Source organism: Loxodonta africana, chromosome 24 (genome assembly GCF_030014295.1).
Source record: "Loxodonta africana isolate mLoxAfr1 chromosome 24, mLoxAfr1.hap2, whole genome shotgun sequence".
Taxonomy (NCBI): domain Eukaryota; kingdom Metazoa; phylum Chordata; class Mammalia; order Proboscidea; family Elephantidae; genus Loxodonta; species Loxodonta africana.
In genome coordinates, this window is record NC_087365.1 from 70950 (window position 1) to 82465 (window position 11516).

At 42.0% G+C, this 11516-nt stretch overlaps 1 protein-coding gene across 1 annotated transcript; it reads left to right on the plus strand.

Annotated features, from left to right (window-relative positions):
• Positions 1-434: 434 nt before the first annotated feature.
• On the plus strand, positions 435-9803 carry NANP (N-acetylneuraminic acid phosphatase). Its single transcript, XM_003411763.4, has 2 exons — positions 435-1027; positions 7381-9803. The coding sequence occupies exons 1-2, from the start codon at positions 938-940 to the stop codon at positions 8035-8037; spliced, it is 747 nt and encodes a 248-aa protein (XP_003411811.2). The 5' UTR covers positions 435-937; the 3' UTR covers positions 8038-9803.
• Positions 9804-11516: the final 1713 nt, after the last annotated feature.

The following is an 11516-nucleotide window of genomic DNA, read 5'->3' on the forward strand; positions in this document are numbered from 1 at the left end:
AGTGTTTCATGACCTTGGTTTCATTCCCCATAATGTGTCAGCACTCTCCCTATTTCCACCCTGGTTTCCCTACACCATCCCTTCTCATCTTATAATCAGTTGTTCTGAGGAGTAGTTCCTCTCAGGTGTTATTGTTTATCTTTTGTGCTCCTGTATTGTTTGGCTGGGAGGTGGTCTCCCGGAATAACTTAAATTTCCCCGTCAGAAGGGTGTTTTAGGGCCATAACCTAGGGGCTTCCTCCGGTCTCTGTCAGACCAACAACAACAACAAAAAACCCAACTGGCGGCTGCGGAGTCCGTTCTCACAGTGAGATACAGGTTTATGAGGGCTGCGCCCCAGCACTAACTATCCGCCTCACCACCGGAAAGCCAGGCAGCACAGCAAACAGCCCCACCTACAAAGGCAGAGCAAGAAAAGAGATAAGCAGAACAAGGATAAAAATAAACCTGCAGGGACTCAGTTCTGACTCACAGTGACGCTACAGAAGGCAGAGAAGAACTCCGCCACAGGGTTCGCAAGCCCGTAAATCTTCACGGAAGCCACGGCCACATCCTTCCTCCCCGCCCAGCGGCTGGTGAGTTTAAGCCGCTGACCTTTCGGTCAGCAGCCAAGCGCTTAATCGCTGCACCACCAGGGCTCCTCAGAACGAAGACACCGAGGAGAAAAATGGAGGCTCAGGCCCTCTGCAAACGGAAACCACTCAGAAGACGACCGGCGGAGGACGCCGGACGCCGGCTTTAGGGACTCTCCCGAAGTCTCGCGGGATCTCGCTGTGTCTGGCGCTCCGGGGCAGGGTCTGGAGACATCTCGCGGGAGTTCGGGCGAGTGCTCGGCGGGGCGTTCGCTGCCCTCTGCGTGCCCAGGCGTCTCCCGTTCCCGGTGCTCGGGCCCCGCGGCGTCTGCGGGCGGGTGGGCGCCCTGGGAGCGGCCGGCGGGATGGGGCCGAGCCGGGTGCGGGCAGTCTTCTTTGATCTGGACAACACGCTCATCGACACTGCCGCGGCGAGCAGGAGCGCCACGTTAGAGGTAACGTCCTGGGGGCGCGTCCCTGGGCCGGTCAGCGCGCCCCACGCCCACCCGCGCCGCCCAGGCCTGTGTTCCCCTCCGCCCGCTCCCAGCCCGGGGGCTGCGCGCCACCGACCCCCGCCGCCGACTGCTGGGCCGGCCCCGCCGTCGGGAGCGTCCCGGAGGCCCTGGTCTCTCATCCCATGTGGGTGTCCACGCCCTGCTGTTTCTCGTCCTTCGAGGCCTCGGGAGGCTGTGGGTGCCCACGCCTGCCCCCGGGCCCGAGGAGCGGAAGGAGGGTGCAGCAGGCCCCCGCGTGGGGCGGCCCCCTCCGACCCGGTGGCGTGGGTTTCTTGCCTGACTGCGCCCGGGTATGGGACGCTGAGTTCTAAAAGTTCGTTCCAGCGCTCTTGGACCCGGAAAGATGTCGTTAAAAATTACCACGATGGGAGAAAGACGGCCACACGGGGACACACCACGCGACGCTGGTGACCAGGCAGGTTTGTCCGGTCGGGGACAGTGCCTGCGTCAGGCTCTCTGTGACTGACCTCGCAGTAGGGTCGTCGCCCCGCGCGGCGTTGTGGGGACCTTGAGGAGACTCAGATGAGGCCCCTCGGTTTCTTGACCTAAGAATTTACACAACTGTCAGTGGCAAGCCTGGCCGCACACCCGGTTTCAGAGTCAACCGGAGAATCTTCTCCGCAGAAACCACTCTTGGGCCTCCGTACTGTGGGTGTGGCCCTCAGTGGGTTTCTGAGATGACACTCAGAGCAGAAGTCTGTACTCAGGGCTCCTCAAACTCCGGTCCCACACTTGCTTTTCTTTCTCTAACTTCAGCGTCAAGGAGAAAATTAGTTAATTCTGAGAACTCCCAGTGTCCCATCAGTTTTTGTGTGCCTGGATATTCAACCTCTTCGTCCATTCTTGGTATGTTCCCCTCAAATTGCACCTTCAGGTCTGTCTCCTACTTAAAACTCAAAAAAGAGAGCCTACTTTGAACCTTTCTTCCTCTGCTAGATGTTACCTGTCTTTCTTGACAGCTGTTTTCCTGGAGAAGTCTATACCATATGTCATGTATCTACCTCCTATTTATTCCTAAGTCCATTGCAGCTTAGATTCTGTCTCTTTGCCACTCAAGTGAAACGGACTTACCAGGTCATTAGGAACTTCCTAAAGTGCTGGAATTAGTGGATATTTGTGTCTGTCTTAATGCTTTTGGAAACCGTGCTGGTTTAGTAGTTAAGTGCTACAGCTGCTAACCAAAGGGCTGGCAGTTCAAATCCACTATGTGCTCCTTGGAAACTCTATGGGGCAGCTTTACTCTGTCCTGTAGGGTCACTATGAGTCGGAATCGACTTGACGGCAGTGGGTTTGGTTTTTTGGTAATGCCTTTACTAGGGCATTGGACATTATTGACTGCCTTTGACCTCAGTGGCAGTGCCCTGTGCTACGTTGCCTCCAATATCTCTAGCTGCCTACAGTACATATTTACCTGTGTGTCCTGAGCAGGCAGGTCCAATGTGTTGCAATTAAATTCTTGTTTTCTTTATGCTGTAGGCCAAGAGTTCAGGTTTTAAAATCAGATAGGTTTGAGTTTAAACCACAGCTTTCCCCATGCCTAGCTAAAAGCACTGAACAAATTACTTAATCTAAGCCTCAAATCCTGATTGTAAAACTTGAATAGTGACAGTCCTCAGTGACCCTGTCAGGTAGGTTTAATAGAATGCATGGAAAGTACGTAGCATCCATTGTCACTCAGTGAATTGTACCACCATGCACCCTGTCACCCAGTCCATTCTACTTATTGGCACATCATTCGTATTGGTCCCTTCCTTGCACATCTGCTGCCCTTCTTGTAATAAAAGCTGGCCTCTTATCTGGACTTTGGAGTGATTTTCTTACTTATCTCTAGGCTTACCACTTACCACATTCCTGCCACAGTGATGTTTCTAAAACACAGATCAGATTGTATTTCTCCCTGGTCTTTACACCCTCACTTATATCAACAGTGTATTTTGTTCATACCTCTTAATGCACTTGTCAAGTGGTATTACAATTAATTTTTGCAACTCAGATGACTGCAGCTAAACAGTAAGCGTCTTGAGGAGGCATAAACTTTTAGTCAGACACGTAATAAATGTGGAATGAATGCTGACTAAAAAAAAAAAAAAAAAATTTTTTTTTTTTGCTGACTAGATGGATATAAATCCTGGCTTCCAGATTTCCAGTGTAATGGTTCTACTACTGCCACTTTTATAAATATCCTATGAAATGAGTATGATTGTATTGTGTATTTTTTATTATATAAGAGACACTTAATCACATAAGAATATACCACCACTCATAAATTTGGCCTATTCAAAAGCGACATCCTAGCTTTCTTAAATCATTCTGAAGGGAGAATAGAAGAAGGGAAAGGTTCAGCCACAGCCTTGGGCTTGGAGAGAAGGGGTTATAGACTGATTCTATAGATCAATTTTAGTGTTTTTTTTTAATCACCTGGGAAGGTTGTTTCTCTGCACCCTTTTCAGGCCTGTCTTTCAGTATCACTACTTGCGGCTCTGCAGAAGAAAGACCTGGTGATCTGCTTCCGTAAATATTACAGCCAAGAAAACCCTATGGGGCAGTTCTCTGTCACATGGAGTTGCTATGAGTTGATTCGGTGCCTAACAACAACTCAAGAACCTTTCTACAGAACTTAGGGTTTCTCAGTCAACAAAGCAGAAAAGACCTCTGCATTTGTGAGTTTATTTACTAGTGGGGATGTCGTGAACATGAAAAATGGATTTATAGATGTGCTAGAAAAAGTGAAGGGGGGCAATGAATTGCAATTTTAAATCGGTTGGTCAAGTTAGGCCTCACTGAGGAGGTGATATTTGAGCAAAGACTTGAGCTAAAAATAACAGGAAGGCTGCTGGAATTGTTAGGCTGCATACAGACAATCCTCCTATTATGTGAGCTTGTGTTTTTATTCTTTTTTTTTAATTGTGAAAATATACATACCAAAACAGTTACCAATACAACAACTTCCACATTTACAATTCATTGACATTAAATTTCTCTTGTTATGCCACTGTTACGGCTGTCTTTTTCCAACATATTTTACCATCATTAACATAAACTCAGTGCCTCCCAAACAAAAATTCCCCTTTTTCCCCCTTCCTCCCACTCCTGGTAGCTATTAATAATCCTTAAATTTTGTATATTATTTCATATAAATGAGATTATACAGGGTTTGTCCTTTTGCAACTGACTTATTTGCTGAACATAAAGTTTTTAAGTTTCATCCATGTTGTGACATGTATTAGAACTTATTTCTTGTCATGGCTATGCAATAGTCCATTGTATGTATATACCACATTTTGTTTATCCATTCCTCTCTTGATAGATATTTCAGTTGTTCCTACCTTTTGGCTGTTGTGAGAAGTGTAGCAGTGAACATTGGTGTAGAGGTTTCTTTTTGTGTTCCTGCCTTCACTTTTTTTGGGTTTATACCTGGAATTGGAATCGCTGGGTCGTATGGTAGTTCTGTGTTCAACTTTTTGAGGAACCTCCAAACTGTATTCCTCAGTGGCTGCACCATTGTACATTTCCACCAGCAATGGATGAAGATTCTATTTTCTCCACAACCTGTTATTTTCCATTTTTTTGATCATTACCATTCTAATGGGGTGAGGTGATATCTGTCTCATTGTGATTTTGATTTGCATCTCCTTAATGGCTAGTGGGTTGGTTTTTTTTTTTTTTTAATGGCTAATGGTGTAGAGCATCTTTTCAAGTGCTTGTTGGCCATTTGAATGTCCTCTTTGGTGAAGAGCTTGCGTTTTTTATTTAGAATTCAGCTGTTTCACATCCAAATAATTGGTATTCAGAAAATATTTTTCTAAATCACAGTTTTATAAAGTAGTATGTGGTTCCCAAGCTAGCCCTCAAAGATTTTTTTTAAATCACAATTCACTAAACTTTTTTTGTAGTATTAACTGTAGTTCTGGGTTCAGGAAGTAGAAGGTAGAAGAGTAGAGTTCCCTTTTTGTATGTCTTCAGGTATAGCCTTAGAGTTTGAAGTAGATGAAGTTTGAATTTATGTCTGCAAATCTATCCCCCATTTTTCACTATCTTAGGGCTCCTTTTCTCATGTCTGTAGTTGCCTGGTAGACTCATTCTACTCTGAATCCTTTGCAAGCCTACCTTACCCCAGGCACAAAATGTCATAGCACCACCAAGTTTGAGATCTTGTTCCTGCATTCCTAAATCAGTCAAAACTCCCATTCTCTCTGCAGGGTTTGGAGAGTCTGTATGTGAATGACTAATAGATTTTTTTGCCAAAGATGTTAATTTTATTAAAATGGTACTTGTTAACCCAAATTAATCTGTAATTAGTTGTAATGGGGAAGTTAATTTAGGGGTGGATGGGAAAAAATTTTGAAACTTGGGAACAGTATGCCGCCCCTTTACAAGAATCTCTTCTTTAAAGTGAGCTAGTTCTCCTTTTTCAATTTCTCCCTCCCTTCGCTTTTGAATACACAGATTTCCTCCGAACACCAAAAATGAGCTCAATGTATAGCCAATTGCAGTAACAAGAAATTGGCTCTTTTTTGGGTGCTCTGTTTAGTCGTGAGCCAGCTCCCACTTGAGCTTAAGTACTACGGAGTCCTAAGGGCACATGTCCTTTTACCGTGTAGCACTGGGGCTGCTAACATTTTTGATGCCCTTCCTGTAGCTCAAGAAGAATTCAATTGATGTTGCTAGAAAAGATGGTGAGATAACCATAAAACCCACCCAGTGCCGTCGAGTCAATTCTGACTCATAGCGACCCTATAGGACAGAGTGGAACTGCCCCAAAGAGTTTCCAAGGAGCACCTGGCGGATTCGAACTGCCGACCCGTTGATTAGCAGCCATAACACTTAAGCACTATGCCACCAGAGATAACCATAGGGGTTGAAATAACTTACTGATTGTTCATGCTGTTTTTTCTGTCTGGAGTGATTATGGCTGCTAACCAAAAGGTCAGGGGCTTGAACCCACCAGTCACTCCGTGGTAGAAAGATACGGCAGCCTGCTTCCGCAAAGATTTACAGCCTTAGGAAACCAATGGGGCAGTTCTACTCTGTGTAGGGTCACTCTGAGTTGGAATCAACTCAACGGCAGTGGGTTTTAGTTTTGGTATAGAGTGAGTATATCCTCTTGCCCATCCCCACCAACCAACTTGTCCGTTTGGTAACTCCTTGGTTTAAATGTTAGTTCCTCTGTGAGACTTCACCTAAATACTCTGCAGAACTATGTGTTCCTTCAGTTTTCTTTCCACAGTTCATGTTCACATGACTGTCGTTGCACTTTACCCAGCGTTTTATGGTGATTGTTTTCCCCACCAGGTGATGCCCCTAGGACAAGGAAACAAATATCCAGCACCTAATACAGTAGTGTAAAGGCAGGCTAGTGGGTTTGGAAGTAGTCTGGTATGGATTAAAATCTTAGTTCTTGCAGTTTTTATTATTTGGCTTTGGGCAGGTTGACAATTCTGACCTTCTATTTTCTCATCACTGCGAGAAACTCTCTTGGATAGTTGTAGAAAAAGGTTAGAAGTAGCATATATGAATATTTGGTGAAATGCTTGTCACATTAGGGTCCTTAATAAATGTTAGAAACCGGTCAGATGGGTAAGAACCTAATGTAATAAAAGGCAAGATAAAGAGCTGTGGTAATACGGGAGCGAGATTGCTTAATTCTGACGAAGAATTCTGAGAAAACATAACAAAGAAGGTGACTCAGAACATCTTGATTTTTTTTTTTTTTTAATCTGAAAAACTAGGCTTGGTCATTAAATCTCTGAAAGCACAATACATGATTGATTCTATTAGAGTTGTAGAGACATGTTTGTAAAAGTACAGAATTGGCTTCCATTTTGTGTGGCGGTCAGTTTAGGCCTTCAAAATGTGAAGTGGTTGTAGCTGAGAAAAGGTTAGATGAATTAGAGTTATTTTTTCTGGGAAGAGTGTAAGTTCTGAAATTTAAAATGCTTTACAAAATATAAGCACAAGTTTTATTTTCATGACTTCATGACCAGAATGAAAGATAGTGGATTTAAACTGCTGAATGAAGGTTTTTTATTAGCTATGTGTGAAAAATCTTCATGGACTAGAAATGATAAAAAAAAAAAAAAATGAGTTGTCTAGAGAGGTTGTGGAATCTTCACTTTGGTATTCTTTAAAAATAAGGCCAGTTCCCACCAGAAATGGTGTGGTAATAGAGAGCTGCTTTGAGACAGAGAAGTGGAACTTGAATCTCTTAACCACCTTCTCTAGGATCACAACTTCTTAGGATGTGAGTATTAAAGCCATGAAATGTGTTAATGGAGTTATTTTCCTTTATTTAGGTGATAAAACTCTTACAATCAAAATATCATTACAAAGAAGAGGCTAAAATCATCTGTGATAAAGTCGAAGTTAGACTCAGCAAGGAATGTTTTTATCCTTCCAATACATGCATTACTGATCTAAGGACTTCATATTGGGAAGACGCTATCCAGGAAACAAAGGGTGGTGCGGCCAATAGGAAATTGGCTGAAGAATGTTATTTTCTGTGGAAAGCTACACGTTTACAGCATATGACACTGGCAGAAGGTGTCAAAGCCATGCTCGCTGAGCTTCGAAAGGAGGTCCACCTACTTCTGTTAACTAATGGAGACAGACAGACCCAGAGAGAGAAGATTGAGGCTTGTGCCTGTCAGCCCTATTTTGATGCCATTGTTGTCGGTGGAGAGCAGAAAGAGGAAAAACCGTCACCTTCCATATTTTACTACTGCTGTGATCTCCTCGGAGTACAGCCTGGGGACTGTGTGATGGTTGGTGACACACTAGAAACAGATATACAAGGAGGCCTCAACGCAGGACTGAAAGCAACCGTCTGGATAAATAAAAACAGAATAGTGCCACAGAAGTCATCCCCTGTGCCCCATTATATCATTTCTTCTGTGCTAGACTTACCTGCTGTCTTGCAAAGTATAGACTGCAAAGTCAGTATATCAGATTAAGGTACCTAAAAAGTCATGAGTAAGAATTTTTGAGTCAAATTACAGACTTTGAACTAAGGAAAGTTGAGACATTCCGTTTACTATGGCCCAATTCTACAAATAATTATACTCTTCTAAAATCATGATTTAATATGAGTCAGAATCCACTCGATGGCACTGGGTTTAGTTCTTTTGGTTTATTGCTTTTAAGTTTTGACAGTCAACCATTGACTGGTTTTTATATCTGAAAATCCAGATTGCATTAATACAGGTTACTTTTATTAGTATACACTCGTCCAGAAAACTTGAGAAAATACTTTTGTTAGTTTGAGACTTGAGATGTTTAAACTGTTTCATTCATCTTTTAGCATTTTGTCTGCATGAAGGTACCAAACAGGATAGCTTACACATGGATGTACAGGCATAGATTTTATGTTCTGGCTTAAAAGTTGTCAGGTGCTGTTGAGTTGGCTCTGACTCATAGTGACCTTACTTGTAATAGAGGGAAATGCTGCCCAGTCCTGCGCTGTTCTCACAATCATGAACTATGTTTAAACCCATTGTTGTAGCCACTGTGTCAGTCCATCTCATTGAAGGTCTTTTTCAGTGACCCTGTACTTTAACAAGCATGATGTCCTCTCCAGTGATTCCCTCCCACCCCCACCCCAATGACGTGTCCAAAGTATTTGAGACGAAGGCCATCTTTGCTTCTAAGGAGCATTCTGGCTGTACTTCCTTCAGGAGTGATTTGTTCAATCTTTTGGCAGTCCATGGTAAATTCAGTATTCTTCACCAACACCACAACTTGATGAATCAGTTCTTCTTTGGATTTCCTTTTTCAGTTTCCAGCTTTCTCGTGCATATGAAGCGATTGGAAAAACCATGTCTTGGGTCAGATGCAACTTAATTATCAAAGTGACATCTTTGTTTTTTAAGATTTTAAAGAGGTCTTTTGCTGCAGATTTGCCCAACGCAATGTGTCGTTGATTTCACTGCCGCTTCTGTGGGCATTGATTATTGATCCAAGTAGAATGAAATCCTTGACTCCAGTTTCTTCACCATTTATCATGATATTTGTGGGCCAGTTGTGAGGACTTTTGTTTTCTTCACGTTCATTTAAAAATACTTAGATACACAAAGACATACATATAGTAGAGATTTATTGGAGTAAATGGGATCTAGTTAATATGAAATAAGTACTAAGTCACATGCAAATCTAGGCATTTTATGGTTAAATTACATTTCTTAAAAATGTATAAACAATATTTTTGCCTACTTTAAATTTATACTTATATGAGGAAGCCCTGGTGCCATGGTGGTTAAACTATGACTGCTAACCAAAACGTCGGCAGTTTGAATCCAGCAGGCGCTCCTTGGAAATCATATGGGAAATCTACTCTGTCCTATAGGGTGCTATGAGTCGGAATTGACCTGACAGCAACAGGTTTTTTTTTTTTTTTTTTTTTTTTATTCTCTTAAGAATTTAATTTTTCTCCATGATTTTTTTCTCTCTTCTCTTTTTCTGTGTATACATGACAGGAGCCCTTGTGGCGCAGTGGTTAAGAGCTATGGCTGCTAACCAAAAGGTCAGCAGTTAAGTTCTACCAGTCACTCCTTGGAAATCCTATAGGGCAGTTCTACTCTGTCCTATTGGGTCACTATGAGTCAGAATTGACTCAACGGCAACAGGTTTATTTGTTCGTTTGTTTTTTGGTATACATAACAGAACCTTCAGTAAAAAAAAAAAAACAAAACTGTTAAAATCAACATGTGCTCCTTTTCCATGACATTTTGAACTCTGTCTAGGGTGAGCATGTAGCTTCCTGGTAGTCTTTACCTCTTTTGAAAGTATTTTTACTTTCTTTTCCTAGGTACATAGTGGGGTTGAGGGGAATAGACTGTCTTGCTGAGGGTAAGTGCAAGCCACATGGCGCTAGAAGTAACTTGTCCTGTGGATCCGTGAGAGGGGAATTGCCTTGGTGCACCCTCATAGGATGAAAACTAATCAATTTACTTTTGCTATGAACCATTTCCAGTACCATTTTAATACACTGGTGACTCCTCTTAGAGTTACCGTCTGACTTATATCTCCTGTTTTTCACATTTTCAAAAATATATCTTTGTTCACAGATTTCTGTATTTAATTTACTTTGAGCTTAATGGCAGAGTATCTTGCAACCAGAAAAGATTTATCTCCAGACCATTAGGATAGGCAATCTCATGACTTCACCAACCGAACTTGGAGTAAAATGGTTAATCAAGAACAAAAATAATAATATGCTTTGAGGTTTTTGTGTTTTGCTGATAAGAAACTACTAATGTAAAATGTTAGACTCTATGTTGGGATATGTAATAGGTATGACCCTTTCGAGATCAATACACAGAATCAGGTTCTAGATCATGCCTGTCAGTGAACTTAATTTTTTTTAACCAGTTGTTTTCTGTATACTGCCAAGAACAGGATCTCTGCCATTGTATGATTGCCCTGTTGGACTTATTTCTCACTCTTGATTTTAAAAGATGTAATGGTGCTCTTGACTGTCCCAGGGTGCTGTTGCTCTGAAGCTGAAAATTTGTGAATGGGGTACGTTTGTGTCTAGTTTGAGGTACGGTGCCCGTGTGACCTCAATTATATTTTAGGTATTTGAAAATTGTTCAGTTGGAGGATTCTGACGTAAAAGTAATCATTTGCCTGATTTCTCTAATAGGTTGATTTGTGTTGCTGAGAGGTTGTCCTTTTAGCAATCCCACTAGATGGATGTAGAAGGCTTCACTTCATTATACTAATTGGTGAATTTAGGTTCTCCTAGATCATGGTGCAAATCTCAACAAGATAGTGCCTAGGATATTAAGTCAGCAGTTCTTCAGCAAAAGTTATCTAGAAAAGAAATGAATTGCTTTATTTTTACAGTTTTTATTCTCTACAGTGCAGTAATGCAATATTACACTCCATTTGCAACCTTCCTTGGGGAAAACCTTTTTGATTTTCTGCCTTCTGAGTGGAATGTTACAGAAGACTGTGTTTTAAAAAAATCTTGGCATAGGTCTATGATTTGATTAGTGATGTGTTTGTTTTAAAATAATCTTCCTTAAAAATAAAAATTAAAAAAATGATAATGACAGTGTTTTGTCGTCTTTATTTTTTCATAGTTTTCCCGTGCACCGTCCGGTGGCTATCCCAAACATTGCAGTTACGGAGGCTGTCCTTGAGTAGACAGAGTGGGCATTGTATACATTATACTGACACGGAGACCTGTGTGTTCTGATCATAGCACACGTCCACTCACTGTCTCACAAATTAGTCATCAAAATGATATCTTTGCCTTTTAAGATTTTTAAGAGATTTTTTGCTGCATATTTGCCCGATGCAACATCGTTGATTGCTCGACTGCTGCATCCATGGACATTGATTATTGATCCAAGTAGAATGAAACCCTTGACAACTTAATATTTTTTTCATTTATTATGATGTTGCTTATTCATCCAGTTGTGAGAATTTT

What these genes read in the sequence shown, in the direction of transcription:
- NANP (XM_003411763.4), top strand. Translation starts at nt 938, where the DNA reads ATGGGGCCGAGCCGGGTGCGGGCAGTCTTCTTTGATCTGGACAACACG. An exon ending in GCAGGAGCGCCACGTTAGAG is followed by an intron (nt 1,028 to 7,380) that starts GTAACGTCCTGG and finishes TCCTTTATTTAG; the next exon opens with GTGATAAAACTCTTACAATC.